This window comes from Conger conger, chromosome 7 (assembly GCF_963514075.1).
Source record: "Conger conger chromosome 7, fConCon1.1, whole genome shotgun sequence".
In the NCBI taxonomy this organism is placed as follows: Eukaryota; Metazoa; Chordata; class Actinopteri; order Anguilliformes; family Congridae; genus Conger; species Conger conger.
The window spans coordinates 13218703-13235024 of record NC_083766.1 but is presented as its reverse complement, the minus strand read 5'-3'; the positions used below and the strand labels follow the sequence as shown (position 1 = coordinate 13235024).

At 41.0% G+C, this 16322-nt stretch overlaps 2 protein-coding genes across 4 annotated transcripts; one reads left to right on the top strand and one right to left on the bottom strand.

The window, feature by feature from the left end:
- Positions 1 to 3493: 3493 nt before the first annotated feature.
- On the bottom strand, positions 3494 to 9735 carry LOC133133820 (forkhead box protein O4-like). Of its 2 annotated transcripts, XM_061250059.1 has the most exons (3): positions 9614 to 9720; positions 8137 to 8620; positions 3494 to 7976 (listed from the first exon to the last, which is right to left on the bottom strand). In XM_061250059.1, the coding sequence occupies exons 2-3, from the start codon at positions 8539 to 8541 to the stop codon at positions 6570 to 6572; spliced, it is 1812 nt and encodes a 603-aa protein (XP_061106043.1). In that variant the 5' UTR covers positions 8542 to 8620; positions 9614 to 9720; the 3' UTR covers positions 3494 to 6569. The 2 variants fall into 2 exon arrangements, with proteins under 2 accessions (XP_061106043.1, XP_061106042.1); XM_061250058.1 differs by having other exon boundaries at positions 8137 to 9735.
- A 1521-nt stretch (positions 9736 to 11256) lies between these two features.
- Positions 11257 to 15952, top strand: LOC133134039 (sorting nexin-12-like). Of its 2 annotated transcripts, none has more exons than XM_061250406.1 (4): positions 11257 to 11517; positions 14499 to 14594; positions 14829 to 14953; positions 15406 to 15952. In XM_061250406.1, exons 1-4 carry the CDS (start codon positions 11353 to 11355, stop codon positions 15506 to 15508), a joined length of 489 nt encoding a protein of 162 aa, XP_061106390.1. In that variant the 5' UTR covers positions 11257 to 11352; the 3' UTR covers positions 15509 to 15952. The 2 variants fall into 2 exon arrangements, with proteins under 2 accessions (XP_061106390.1, XP_061106389.1); XM_061250405.1 differs by lacking the exon at positions 11257 to 11517 and adding an exon at positions 11525 to 13503.
- The last annotated feature ends 370 nt before the right edge of the window (positions 15953 to 16322 follow it).

Sequence of the window (16322 nt, the reverse complement as noted above, 5' to 3'; positions counted from 1 at the left end):
TATCGGTGCTCCACCGAAAGTACGCAAAACAGTTGATAACATTTCCAAATCTACGGTACCAGTAGTGCCTTATGGCGCTCGAGCCAGCGGAGCTGGCCTTGAGAAGCTTCAGCCAAATCTACTGGCACACGTATGTGGGTTTTGCTCACAAATTAGTCCGTTGCTTAACATATGCTCTTCTCTGATCTCCATGGTGCAAGGCTGAGACCGGAGCACATAGAGAGCGAGCGAATCTGTGACACTGAACGTCAAAGTAAAGCAACCTGGCTGGAAACGTTCTGTGCAGCTGAAATGCCTTTGCTGTGTTTTGGCTTCATAAGAGTTTATGTTCTTATTTTAGTTCATCATTTTTTGCTATAAACCGTGAGGGGGAAGGGTAAAGATGATCGTTTCCTAATACGTTTGTATGGTGTTTGAACTCGTCGTCTCTCTCGCTCTATCACAACCTAATAAATTGCTGGTGACAATCGCTGCATCTCACAATCCTGGGGTGGTACACTGCATATGCAGATATTTTTTGGGTGGGTGCGTGTGTTAGCTTTTAAGCTTTCGTGGTTTACTTTTTATTTGTTTTCCAGTACAATCTAGGACATCTGGCCTCTGCCTCTCCAGTCTGTATTTCTCTCTCACTATCAATTTACTTTACTGGCATGATTTTTTATAAACAAATAATATATGAGGCGGCACGGATGGTGCAGTGGGTAGCACTGCCGCCTCACAGCAAGGAGGTCTTGGGTTCAAATCCCCGTCGGCCGGGGCCTCTCTGTGCGGAGTTTGCATGTTCTCCCCGTGTCTGCGTGGGTTTCCTCCGGGTACTCCGGTTTCCTCCCACAGTCCAAAGACATGCACGTTAGGCTGATTGGAGAGTCTAAATTGCCCGTAGGTATGACTGTGTGAGTGAATGGTGTGTGTGCCCTGCGATAGACTGGCGACCTGTCCAGGGAGTATTCCTGCCTTTCGCCCAATGTATGCTGGGATAGGCTCCAGCCCCCCTGCGACCCTGATCATCGTGTATATGTGCTGCTGCATCATGTGAAATAGTTGTAACAACAAACGTAGCATTGAACTATACTAAAATTAACAGTTGGCCTATATTACGACATATCCTCACTGAGCACTTTATTAGACTTCTACTGCTGTAGCCTGTCCACTTAGATATTGGATCACGTGTTCAGAGATGCTCTATTGCATACCACTGTTGTAATGTGTGGTTATTTGCATTACTGTCTCCTTCCCATCAGCTTTGACCAGTCTGGCCAGTCTGACGTCTCTCATTAACAAGGCATTTCTGTCTGCAGAACTGCTGCTCACTGGATTTTTTTTTCTATTATTATTTTTTTGCACCATTCTTTGCAAACTCTAGACTAGTGTGCGTGAAAATCCCAGGAGAATTTCTGAAATACTCAACCCACCTTGCCTGCCACCAACAAAACATGGTCACTTACATCAAATTTTTTCCCCATTCTGATGGCTAATGTGAATATTAACTGAAGCTCCTGACCCGTATCTACATGATGGTATGCACTGCACTGCTGCCACACAATTGGCTGATTAGATTATTACACTTACTTATTCATGTGATTAAGTAAAAATGTTCCAAATAAAGTGCTCAGTGAGTGTATATGCTACATTAAGAATAACAATAAGATATGTCAAAGGAATTCAGAAAAGAAGATTAATGAAACAAAATGATCAAAAGGAGAAAAAATTAGTAAATATAGTGGTTCCCAACCTTGGTCTTTATGCCAGTCTTTGTTCCAACCAAAGTTGCAATCCCTGAATTTTAAAAGGCTGTTAGTGCTGTTATGTGCTTTTCATGTCTAGAGCCTTTTATAGCTATACGTGGCATGAAGAATACGAATCCTATACTGTGCTTATTGTGCAATATTGCAAGCAATTACATAAGGGTAACACAATGAACTGATCAAATTAGGAGAATGAATAGGCTCCTAATTAAATTGTTGACACTTTTTCAATCTGATCATATTTTCCCTTAAACCTATTAAAAAATGCAGATTTGGATCTCCCAAATTATTACTGTTAGTGGCTGTGTGTCCATACTTTCAGCCGTGAGTAGCCCTTTTATTGACCCTAGTATTTAATTTGATCAATTAAATAATGTTGTTACCTCTTTAAGTAATTATTTGCAATATAGGATAATGAGCAGAACATGGACATCAAATTGTTATCCTTCATAGAGTGCTGTGGCTTTAGAGGGTTAATAAACCCTCTAGGCATGAAAAGCTTCAAATTAAGAAAAATATTTTAAAAAGAAGCATTAAGAAAATAAAGAATAAAAATTCTGTGCTTGGAATGAAAACCATCATACAAGCCTCAATCACAAACACAAGCATACTACACTATTTATTTTAGCCATTTAAACTTGGGAGGTCAGAGACATTGTGTACAAAGACATAACCTGTTATATGTGACTTACTTTCACAAGCATATACATAATTATATGTGTTTGTGGAAGAGTTGAGAAATTCATACCACACTTATGTCCTTATAGTTTTTACAGGACATTACATTTCAAGATTGGTGTCTTACCATCTGTGTAATACGTTTAAATTACTCAAATTTAAAGTTCCTGGAGGAACTTTCAGGGGTTCCTAAATTTGCCACACTGGCGGAACCCCTTGAGGTGCCTCAAATAACCACTTTTTAAGGTTCTGTGAGAAACCTTTTGGAAAGGTTCCTTGAAGAAATGTGTTCCTTGAAGAGATTAATGACAATGACTACAATGTTTTGAATACATCCCAGAAATCTAGACATCCCAGAAATAATGACTTTGTTTAAGAAGGCTCTTCAGGCAACCCTAGGATGCTTAGGAGAGGGGATCATTTTCAAACTTACAATGGTACAAATATAAACTGGTGACAGAGGAAGGGTTCTTAAATTAACTTTAAGGTTCATTAAGGAACCTATAGGGTTGTTTTCTGAACAGTTATGAAATAAGAAAAATAATAACAAAGTTCCAAAAAGGTTTAAAAACTAGGGATTTGTACAACATTGCTTTGCTGTTCATACAGAATGGCAGTTCTGATGCTACATTTTGAAGGATTCATTTCAGACGTCTTTCTGCTTGGATCTTCATGCAGACATGCCCCCTAGTGGTCTACTGTACACGTAGCCTACAACTTTGTGTAGCTTAGTCTTGTACGTCACTGATGTATGCATGTTGCTGTAAAGCCATTTCTTGAATGTAAAAGGTTGATTTACTCTATACTCTTTTAACATCATGGGCTCCCAACTAAACCCCTTGTCATCCATGGGCCTCCTTTTGGTATTGTATGGTGGTATGTAGGACGTTCTATTTCTTTTTCCAAATAACTTATTCTGAAGTGTAGCATTCACAGATTCTGAGGGCTACACAGAGCTTCCTCCGACTTTGCAGAGGTACTTGTTGGTGGTAGTATTGTATGCACTTTGAACAGCAAAGGCCAAAAGACAATGCAACACAGTATTCCATGATAGAGGAAACTGCTACATGTAGTGAAAATGTGAGTTTATTCACAAAATATGGACATCAATTGTGTGTAAATTTGATATGAAAATAAAATGAAAATCAATCTTAATCTTAACACTTTGAAAATACATATTATAAGAAAACAGGACTAATGGAAAGAAACTCATGTCTCTTTTGAGGGTCCACACTTAAATTGGACCGGTACATTCCATGACTATTTCTGAAATCAATTTGCAATCAATATCCACACAGACATTGTCAGGACAAATAAACAACACAAAACTTGTGTTACTGAGAACAGGCACAGCAGTTTTATAATCTACCAACTGATATATAAGGCTTTTTTTAAATGGAATGGATGTCTGCATTCAGATTTATTCATGAGAAACAATATACACCTAAAATTACCCAAATCACCTAAAAACTGCTTTTTAATGCAATCAAACTATGTCAAATATTAAAACTGAGAAAATGGCTTGATAAGTAGGGAAATCATTACAATATACTGTATATTTTTAAATCACCTCCTAAACTGTAAACATCCATCAAAGCTGCCCCGTTTTACGTTTTACTTAAACTTTTGTTATTTTTTTCATACAAAGCATTCAAACATAACATGTTACAAAAATATATCTACCTCTCCTCATCTAGGTTGTGCTGATGAATCCTAATTTTTTCTAGTTACAATTGCTGTAGATTCTTGGGTTAACATGGTTCAAAAGACTCTCCTGCATGTTCAGAATCATGCAGTCAAGCGCATAAGCACACTTTCACAATAAGAATAGACTCAGTAAAATAGTCTATTCGACTCAGGCCAACACTAACCAACCAATTACTCTCAACCTTTGTATAGAAATTCACCAAACATAGCATCAACCATAAACAAACTGACAAGTAATGTGGAGGTGCATATTAAACCACTGCATTATGACATACATGCACAATATTTATGTGCACAAAGGAAGCAAGCTGAAGGGGTTGGTGAGCATTTAATTCTCCACGCCCTACACCACCATTGTAGGTTATTTCCAAACTGTCTGGCAAGCATGTGTCTCTTCAGTATTGATACTGACTTCAAGTTTACTTCTGATTGGAAGTTCAATGCGAATGGTCATGCAAATTAATTAAAAAATAAAGGGCATTATTACATTTGTGCCCAAAGGAGTGTGGTTTTCAAATGATCAATACTATAGCATTTAGTGTTTTCCTTTTTTGTGTGGAATTATAAAAATATAATTTTGGTAATACAGTTTAAAACCCCTCTCCATTAATTTCTGTACCACTGCCAGAGTTTCTGATCATGTATTGTAACCAGTCTCTTGTTTCATGACTAATAAATCTGGTCAGAGTGTCTTGTCTGCCTGTATCACCTGACAAGAGTGTTCCCCAAGTGTCAGCTGCTGGCTAAATGGTCAACTACGTGTAGCTGGCCGGCTACTCTATAAAACACAATTATATGTTTAAATATATATATATAATGGTATCTGTAATTATAAAATCAGTAGCCCAATAATATTGTCCACTGCCAACTGTTTTGTCACGAGCTAGCTTCATGTATCAGTGTAATGTTAATTTATGTGCTGTCTTGGGAGAGAGGAAAGCGCCTACAGCAGCTCTCTGCGCTGACCGTTTGTCATTTTCTCTGCGAACGCGATGTAACCTTTTTAGGCTGTAAGCGAAAAGGTGAAACCACTGTATTCACCGTTCGTCTGCGTTGAACAACTTAATGTTATTGCATCCATATCGATTTTTGGTAATTTAGCGAACCCATGCGTCATTTCGTGTTGCAGCAGAAAATGTCTTAAATACAATTCATGTAGCCTACAAAATATGTTTTCCATAATGTAATGTGAAGTGTGCATATTATTTAGACTACTTAACAGAAACATTAATAAGGGTTCATTTGATTCATCGGCGACTATGAATAGGCAAACATGCTTTAAATTGATTGGTGCTTAATTATGATTTTACCAATGTAAAATGTGAATGTGAAGAATATGAATGATGAGATATCATATTGGAGTGGTTTTTGGTTTTGTAGAGGGGGATCAATCAGCCTCCACACCAGAGTCAGTCAGGCCCCATAGACAGGCCCACAGAGAGCCCAAATGCCTTTACTCAAATTTGCCATCTGAATGGGACTTTGAAGAGCACATTTTTGTTTTGCAAGTACTGTTGCCTATTAAAATCAATGATCTGTAAACATGCATTTACAATAAAACAATAATAAGATTGTTATTATTGTAAGACTAATAAGATGTTGAAGATTGTTGGGATTAACTATTGTGACTAATACAAAAAATTGAACAACTAATTTTTATTCAAAAAACAATGGTGCCATGTCTCAGTTTATTCTCCTTCGCTTGTCGCTGGCATCTGCACACACACCTTTGCCGGTCTCTCTCAAATATACTCCAATTCATTTAACATTCAAATGCACCAGAAGCCTCCAAATTGCATCAGGGGGAAAAAAAGGCCATGGGACATCATCTGAACCCCTTTGGCCGGCTACTTTTTCTCTTCGGCCTACTACTTACATTTTTGGGGAACACTCTGTCTGCATTGTTATTTTTAACAAAAGGTGCATGAGGGAACGGGAGAAAGGCAGTACATGCACTCAGTGAGAATTTTATTAGGTATTTCTTACACTTATTTTTTACTTGTCTTCTGCTTCTGTAGCCTTCTCACTTATTTAAATATCTTAGTATGTACTAATTTTGGCATCTAATCCTACATTCTTCCTTCTGCCCTTACATAGTACTGCATGTGGTATGTATGAATAGAACCCATGCATTTTGAAATATGGAGGGTGGTCTTTATATATTTTTTCATATAAAAAATTCTACAGGTCCTTGAGTTATAGCTTGTCTCCTACAAAAAAGGACATGCACAACATTCAATTAGCCTATATTTAATTCCAAATAATTTCAGGGAACTAAATATACTCAGAATACTTGCACAGAGTATAATACTATTCTATTATATTTAAATAATATATAATTATACTATTCAGAGTATAATTTATCAGTTGTAGTTCAGTGTTAAGTGATGCATGCATAACATCTGCCGTTTTACTGTCATTAGCTTCAGCATTAGCATCTTACTGATTCTGAGATATCTTAATGATTCTTACAGATTCTGGATCCAGCTGCATAGGTAATGCCAGTTTAACTGGGCAGCTGCGGGGTGAGGCCTGTGTGGTAGTAGGACCTGGGTACTCCTGGCCAGTGGGCACCAAAGGGTCGAAACTGAAGTCGAAGCCTTCTCCATCCATGAAGTCACTGTTGATGATGGAGTCCACATCCCAGTCCAGGTTCTCCGTGAACATATCCAAGTCCAGATCCATAGGCAGCCTGTCCTTGCTTGATGTGCTCCCATCTGCTGGAGATACCATGTCTCCAAAAAGCGGCTCCCTGCTTTGACTGCTGGGGCCCGGAGTAAACTGGGTCTTCACGGTTGTCAGCCAAGCAGCATCCTGGGACAGACCAGGTGCCCACGTACCCAACCGCGACTGGGGAAGAGGTTGTGGTTGCAGGGTTGCGCCGGTGACCGAGTTGGGCTTGACATTCTTCTCCAGCATAAGATGGCTGGTTCCGCTCGACCCGCCTGCCATGAGGAACCCAAGACCCAGCAGCCCTGCCCCATCGTGGTTGGCCATGAGCGGGTCTGTGAGAGTCATCATCATATCGCAGGGCGGGGGCGAGTCAGAAGTGAGCAGCACTTCAAGGGCAGAAGGCACATAAGCCCAGATGTTGGTCTCCTGAGAGTAGCTGCCTGTCATAGGACTAAATAGACCATTTCCAAAGCTGGAGTTTAATCCAGCACGCCGAGTGATCGGAGACTCTGTTTCTGTCTGAGAGGAGGGTGGGTCCGGGACCGTGGGGGTCCGTAGTGACGGGAAGGTTGTAAAGCTGGTGACCTGCGGAGGCAGGGTGGCTGTAGAGGAGTATAGTGGTTCAGGAAGGGGCTGGGGCGCAGGGCTGGGACTCACCCCTGTGCTCTGTCCAGCCAACAACCTCAATCCATCGATAAGGTCCAGCTCCTCCACGAGTGCCTCAGAGAGGGTGGAAGGCACGCCACCCACCGAGTAGCCCCCGAGCCGCTCGTCATCCAGCAGCTGGTCGTCGTCCCCCTGTCCCGGAGCGGTGGGGGACACCCTGCCGCTGAGCGTGCTGGCATTGGAGCCGGTGCGGGTTCGGAAGCCGGTCCAGGCGTCGGGGGCTTCCAGGCTGCTGCTCCTCTGCACCTCGCACTGCTGCGAGGAACCGGGGCTGTCCACAGCACCCTCTACTGGCGTAGAGCCGGCCGCCTGCTTCTTCTTCTGCTTGGCGCGCATGCGGCTCTTGAGCAGCTTGCTGTTGTTGTCCATGGAGGCAGCGCGTCGGCGTGGCAGCTTTGTGCTCTTTGACCCCTCGGGGCTCAGCATCCACCAGGAGCTCATACTTGTCGACTCATTGGTTACCCGCTGGAACTTATTGTGTAGGGAAAGGTTGTGGCGGATTGAGTTCTAGGGGAGTGAAATGATATATACACACACACACACACACACACCACAAAACATAATTATTCCCTTGTGCACACTTAATATTTTAGATTTCACATGCAAATCAATGGTTTCATGCCTAACTGGAATCTCCCAGTACCTGTAATACGAGATAAATGCTTACCTTCCATCCATGTGAACTGTTGCTGTCTCCTTTATCTTTGAAGTATGGCACAGTGCTGACAATCCAGTCATAAATTTGGGCCAAGGTGAGTCGCTTTTCCGGCGAGTTTTCAATGGCCTGACTGATCAGGTCAGCATAGGACTGATTCCCCCAAGCATTGCGCCTTGAGGAGCCCTTTCGTTGTGTGGCTCCGCCCGAAGCACACGCTTTCTCCCGTTTGTTCAGTAATTGTGACAATTCCCTCTTATTTTCCATAGGTGGAGTCCTTGCAGTCGATTTCTCGCTATCTGCCTCCCCATGATCGACCACGGAAATGTCGGCCCTATGTAGCGGCCACGTGCACGACCTCGGTCGGCTCCAAGGTTGAAAGTCTGGGTCAACATGGTCTAAAGTATCTTCTTCCATGTCTTGCTTCTGTTTTAAGACAACTTCAAGTATAAAACTATATATTGAAACGGTTGCTCTCTTGCTTGAAAATATATAGCTACGAATAATTTAAAAAGAAGAGAAGTTTTAGTTTAGGAATACTTCATTGTAGGGAGCTGATTGGGCAAACAAAATACATGTCAGTTATCAGTAGGTCAATTGATTCGAGGTTTTTGGTTTTTTTAAAGCCTCCCTCGACAAGGGGAGATCATTGGCTCCGTATTGGAAATTATCTTACAAACGGTAAGTAAAGTGAAGTAAAGAAGTTAAGTTTCTTGCAAACAACGGATTGTGCACATGCCACATTAAGCCCAGTTAGGTACGTTGAAATAGCCACCAACGAGGGATATCGTGTTGTAATGGAGCAGTGTAGATAGCTAGTGTCTACTAGTTAACTGTCAGAAATGCTGCCAAAAAGGGCATTTCTGTATCACTGTTTAAAATAACTAAAACCTTCCAGTGTCTGCTTAACGTTAGTTACGTTAATATCAGTTTTAACTTACTGGAAAATTATCCTTACGTTAGTCTTCACATCAGTAATGCAACGTTAGGTTGGCTGATATTTTTGTACAAGCTTCAGCACCCAAAACGTTTAACGTGCCGTTTTGGAACGACCAATTAGGACAAATTATTGAGGGAGAGTTATGCAATCGCTTGCGAAATCAGACCTCTATCTAGCTAACGTTACAAACGTGTTTTCTGTTTCGGGTTCGCAAGCTCCAAACACCAAACTCTTGGTAACCCCATATTGGAAATCTGCCTGCCACAGCACTTGAAACTGGCCGAAAAAACTATCCAGTTCAAGTCCTTAGACTTTACGTGTCTCCGTTACAGCAATCGGAGGAGCAGGCTACGCAGAAACCCAAAACACTTTATGGCCTCCACTCGTTCCAAACCAAACTCAATCCTGACTCTCAAATGGAAAAAAAAACTCAAATAACCGCTAACGTTATTTTGACTAAACTCCAGTTAGTTATGTTCAATGCTATCTAATTAGCTAGCTATGTATTTTTTTATATATTAAGTGATCGGAAACGAAGCATTCCATTACCTTGTATTAAATATGGTTAAAAGTTGTAATTGCTGTCAGTCCCAAAGGTAATTACAATCGTGTATTCTTGAACCCAAGAAGCGAACTTCCTCCGTCGATGTTGTGACTTGACAACCCTCCTAACGTGTTTACCACAGTGGGTCAATGTGTAACTACGCCTGCGTAGAAAATGGGCTACTGGGAAACAGAGTCTTCTTTTTCTTCTTGGTTTTTTTTGTTAGTGGAAATTTAAAAAAATGTAAGCTGCATACACCGCCACCTACTGTGCTGGAGTGTCGTGCCGGACACAGCCTACCTGGGGTGTGTCCTTTATACAGTCTATTGATGTGTCCCATTACTTTTCACTCCACCTTCCTTTACTCCACTCCCCCATTACATTACGTTACATTATATTACACGACGTCCTGTGTTGGTGAAATTGCCATATCATAAGTGTTTTTTGCTATATAGACAAATACTGTTTATTGGTGAAGGACTGTCAGTAATAACATAAAGGACAAGTAGGTTCCTCGAGATTTTGCTGAGAAATGTCCCTTAAATTTGGTACCTTTTAAACCAAATTCATGCACTTTATGCTTTTACTACAACAATCAAGAAATGCATTCAGTCAAACTGGAATTAAAACTGGTTGCACAGTATGTTTTCTGCCATGGATATTTAGTACGGCATTGCTGTTTTTGATGTAAAATTTTTAAAGCTAGCTATTTTATAAAATCTGAATTTGTATCAGTGATGACTGCAATCTGGTGCAAAACATGTAATTTTAACTAATAAACACACAGAGGTTTCCTATGGTGCATGCACCTAGGGCTAGGATTTGTAACCACTTTGCAAAAGTGATCAGAAGTTACGCAGGATATTAACCCGGGGGTGAAATATAGCCTTTGGAATAGCTACTCATATTAGAACCATGAGTTTGGCCAATATTTTAAATTATGACAAAATATTTCCACTAAGACTGATGCCACTTCAGCTCAAAAAGCACCAGCTGGCCTCTTTCAAGAACGGTGTCCCGTTTCATTTTTACTGTAGCCTAATCATTCCTGAGAATTAAATATTAGTCCAGTAAACAAGCATATAGCCTACTGATTAGAAGTTGGCAGATCTGCACAGCTGTGCTGTGACTGGGCCCGGCATGGCAGGGAGGTCTGATGGAGATGATGATGAATATGATTTAAGATATGGAATGGAGGTAGGCAGAGGACTGGGTGATGAGGGGGGAAACTTTACGGAGGTGAGAGAGGAAAGAGACCAAGATAAAGCAACTGAAGGTGAAGGGCCTTATATAGATTTTTTTTAGATAGATAAAGCTATTTGTTTGTCTCTGGGCCAAATACATCCACCCAAACTCATGTTAGTAAATAGTGGAAAAGGCTACTGTATACCAGTGGTTCCCAGTGTTGGTCCAAAGTGATTATTAAAATATTATGTCAGAAATAGGTACGCATCTCATTACGAATAAAAGTCCTATGTTCACATTGTGCTTATTGTGATATATTGCAAACAACTGCATAACAAAGTTTGGGAATCACTGCTGTATACAAACAAGGTTATTCGACATTCTTTCAAACATTTGGCAAGTGAGCACATTATTACCAGCCATTGGTTGCGCATTCCAGGTTACGCGAGTTCTCGATTTCCATTGGTTGCAATGGTTTCACAATGGGCAGCCCTGTAGTTTTCACAGTAGCCGTCAAGTTTGTTCTGTGGATCCTGGGGCAGCCCAGTTATAGCTGAAAATGTCTGAACCCAATGTGGCTGATACTCGCCGGTTACACTCAAAACCCCAGGACCTTACGGATGCGTATGGTCCCCCAAGTAACTTTCTTGAAATCGACGTTTATGACCCACAGACTATTGGAGTAGGCCGGAACCGTTTCACCACCTATGAAGTGCGGATGCGGGTAAATGCCTGGATGTAGCTAGCTAACGTTATTAACCTTACTGCTCGTATGAACGAAGCTTAATAGAGAATGTTACTTAGTGAGGAGGATGATGAAATCAGACTATTGATGTTTGTTCGGCCTAAGCATAACTGGATGAGGTGGAAACAAGACAATGTACTGGACTGCGTTTTCTTTAGCTCATATTAGCTAATATAGCGAGCTAGATGCGTTAGCTCGGCAGCTAACGTTCCTTAAGGTGGCTGTATTAGCTCGCAAAAACTTCGCTGCTGTGTTATCAGCGTTCCCAAAATAGCTTTGAAGACAGCTAGCTAGAAGAGTGTGTGTTTTCGTTCGCTATTGATCATGATAAATGCACAAACGATATGTCTAGTTAACCCAATGTTCAAATGTCTGTTGCTTCGCGAGATACGTGTGTACGTGGTAGGAAATTGGACTTTCTAGACAAACTAAGGCGGTGGCTTGTTGCTGGTGATTAGCCCGCTTCCTTGTTAGAAGCTAGCTACGTCCGTAAAATTAGCTAGCGAACGTTACAAATTTTAAATAATCTGGTCCGTTATTGGTAGATTAACCCACTGAAGTCAGGATTTTAGTGTATTTATTCCATCTAGCTACGCCGAACAGTAACATTTCTCCTTCATTCCTACTTGTCGGTCCTCTATCCCTGTTTTGGGGGCAAGTAGTTTTCTTGGGAAACGTTAACGTTAGTCAAGATACCTTGCCTTGCTAATCTTTATCTGGCTAGTTAGTTAAATGATCGTTAAAAATGGTGAACATTTTCTGTATTGCTGTAAATGTGGGGTTTGGCCACAATTATGTCTAATCACTCGCTAGTATTATTTCGAGGTCCTATTATTGCTACGGGCGAAGTTTAAACGACGTTAACTTGAACAGTTTATGATGGTTTATGCAACATTCACGGGTCCTTCGTATTCCCTCCATCAGATTTAGTGTCATCATTCCTACGTCATGCGAACGCACCGGTCATTCCGAAACACAGGCAGGAACATCTTTTCCATGATTGAAGTTACTCACATACAACACTTGTATGTATGCATACAAAATGTAATAATTACACTAGGTTGATTCCAAAAAATTCTACCCACATTAGTACATGTAAATTGGCCCTGTTATTTTCCCTTCTTCAGATGGTGTCATATCCCCAAACATCTAAGCAAATGTACAAAGAAAGCCAAATGGCTCAGATACACACAGATTTTGTAGTGCAATTTTGGTTTCACTATATTGAAATTACAGTGGTGTTTATACATTTCAGGGCATCATAGGTGTTTGCAGTTGCTCAGGTGTGTTTAATTGCCTTCTTAATGCAGGTATAAGAAAGCTCTTATCTTAATCTTTCCTAATCTTTCCTGTAGTCTTCCAGTCATCTTTGGAAAGTATTATTGCTGAAGCCATTATGAGACTGAGAATAAAATGGTTAGAGACATTGGCCAAACCTTAGGCATACCAAAATCAAGAATTTAAAACATAATTAAGAAGAAAGGGAGCACCAAGGAAGACCTCTCAGGGGCGACATGGCTCAGGCAGTAAGAGCAGTCGTCTGGCAGTAGGAGGGTTGCCGGTTCGATCCCCCACCGGGCTGTGTCGAAGTGTCCCTGAGCAAGACACCTAACCCCTAAATGCTCCTGACAAGCTGGTCGGTGCCTTGCATGGCAGCCAATCGCTGTTGGTGTGTGAGTGTGTGTATGAATGGGTGAATGAGAAGGATCAATTGTACAGCGCTTTGGATAAAGGCACTATATAAATGCCAACCATTTACCATTTACCATGAATAATTCTCTCCATAATAAAGAAAAATCCCCTAACACCTATCTGTCAGGTCACTCTTCAGGAGTCAGGTGTGGATTTGTCAGTGACCACTGTCCACAGAAGACATCAAGAACATATACAGAGGCTACACTGCCAAACCACTGGTTAGCCACAAAAACAGGATGGCCAGGTTACAGTTTGCTTAAAAGAAGCACCGTAAGTACTTAAAAGAGCAACCAAAGTTCTGGAAAAGGGTCTTGTGGACAGGTGAGACAAGATTAACATATCAGAGTGATGGCAAGAGCAAAATATGGATGAGAGAAGCTACTGCCCTAGATCCAAAGCATACCACCTCTTCTGTGAAACAAGGTGGTGGGGGTGTTATGGCCTGGTTGTGTATGGCTGCCGAAGGTACTGGCTGACTTATCTTCACTGATGATATAACTGCTGATGGGAGTAGCAAAATGAATACTGTAGTGTATAGACGCATCCTGTCTGCTCAAGCGAATGCCTAAAAACCAATTGACCGGTGCTTCATTCTACAGCAAGACAATGATCTCAAAAAAACTGCTAAAGCAACAAAGGTGTTTTTCAAAGCTAAAAAATAGTTAATTATTGAGTGGCAATCAGTCAGTCACCTGATCTTAACCCCATTGAGCATGCCTTTCATATGCTGAAGAGAGAACTTTAGGGTACTAGCCCCTGAAACATGCATGAGCTAAATATGGCTGCAATACAGGCCTGGCAGAGCATCACCAGAGAAGACACCCAGCAACTAGTGATCCATGAATCGCAGACTTCAAGCAGTCATTGCATGTGAAAGATACACAACAAAATACTAAACATGACTACTTGCATAACATTGCTGTGTCCCAAACATTTTGGTGCCCTGAAATGGGGGACTATATAAACGCTGCTGTAATTTCTACATGGTGAAACCAAAATGTATAATTCCAGTTCCTGTTTTTGGAAATTCATTATTATTAATGCATTTTTCTTAAAGCCAATGCATTATAATGAATGGAGTTTTTAAAGCCAAAGCATATAGTTTTAAAGCCAAAGCATAAACATTACTGGCAGCTTTTGCTTCACCGTACCTGTTTCATAACTGGTTGTTTTCAAAGTCCTTAGTCTTAGATCATTTCTAGAGGCTTTGACTGCAGGGATATTCCAATCCTTTAATTCATCTTTTTATTTATTTATCTATGCAGACAAACCTCCCTATCTTTAAGCTGAAGGACTCTTGTGTGCGAAGAAGATACAGCGATTTCGAATGGCTAAAGAATGAGTTGGAGAGGGACAGTAAGGTGAGTGAAAGCAGATGTATAAAAAATATATATATATGGCTAGACAATATTGTGAATCATATATTTGTGTTTAGTTTTTAAACCTCCCTTTGAAAGGTTCATGTTGATTTGTCCACGTTACTCCGCAGTATATTTGAACTACAATGATCTGCTGTGAATATGCTCTTTGTCATTGGCATAAAAGCTTTCCCCTTTGACTGAAAAGTAAGAATGAAAAAATGCTTTGTTTCTCAGATTGTAGTCCCTCCCCTGCCTGGGAAGGCACTGAAGAGGCAGCTGCCCTTCCGGGCAGATGAGGGAATCTTTGACGATTCCTTCATAGAGGAGCGACGGGTAGGCTTGGAGCAGTTCATCAACAGGTACGTCTACTGCAAAGACCAGTGCTGTTGGGCGATCTCACCCAAACAGTAGTTAATGTGATTGTGCAAAATTCATTGTTTTCAGGTCTACGTATGTGCTGTCTACGAATGTAGGGATATAAACGGGATATTGTGATACAAGCAGAGGGCTGGGAATAAGACTATTATGATAGAGGAAATGCATGGATTGAATGGAAATAGAACTCTAAATTGGAGGAAACATACATTGGCGGGAGGTGGGAAGAAAAAGAAAAAAAGAAAGGTTCTCTCTGCTCACCAGCTCTTACCGGCTCTTACCTACCTATGAAGGGCCAGATTCACTGCAAAGCAAGTGGGAAAACTGGCTGATGGCAATGGTCACTGATCCTGGAATGGTACAGCTTTACATTGCAATGTCGATTGCCTCCATTGTTTTAAATCTCCCATGAGTCACCTGATCTCTCTTACTCCAGAATCGCAGGGCACCCCTTGGCCCAGAATGAGCGTTGTCTGCACATGTTCCTGCAAGATGAGAGTATCGACCGGAATTACATCCCTGGAAAAGTACGGCAATAGGAGCACGGGCTGGAGGTGGTGTTGGGTTGGGGGTGGGGTCATAGGAGAAGGGACGCACTACATCTTTGTTTTTTTTTTTGTTTTTTTGCTTTCACCCTAACCATCATTAGATGCAGAAATGACATGAACATTTATTTTTTACAGTGCGCCCGTCTGTCTGTCTGTGCTACACTTCACTTTAATTGTTTTACAATTCATGTGCTTGTCTGGATCACTCTGTCACCTGCTTACACACTTGTACTTTCTGTATATGTGTTCATGTCAAATGAGAGCTTTTATAAATATATTCAAATAAAAAGAGAAGGGGATGCATGATTGGTTGTGATGCCACATAAACCAGACTGCACCCTGGAAAGATGCCTGTTCATGTGTAATTGGTTACTTTTTCTGAATACACTTTCCCTCCTTTTTAGGTATGAATAAAGTAAGTTTATTGATGTTTTATTAATATCATGCTTATTGGTGAAAGCACTGGCACCCCATTTTTGCATGCTCAGTAAATCTTAATTCATAGGAATATGTTGGGCAGTCAGATGTGGGGATTTTTTTGTTTGTTCTGTTTTGCTTAGCATCTAAACCAATTCTGTCTGCACTTGCTAATGACTCACTCTCCCTCATATGATGGTTGCATGAAATAGCTGCATGTATGGGGAAATCTACAGATTTATTGGAGCATTCACTCCATCCACTGCCCAATAACACTCATGTAGACATGTAAATTGGGTCTGGATGGTGTTCGTAGACACATCTTCTGAAGGCCTGTGCTTGTCCTCCATCTTTTTAGTTAAAACCTGGAACCTGGTCAATCTGTATT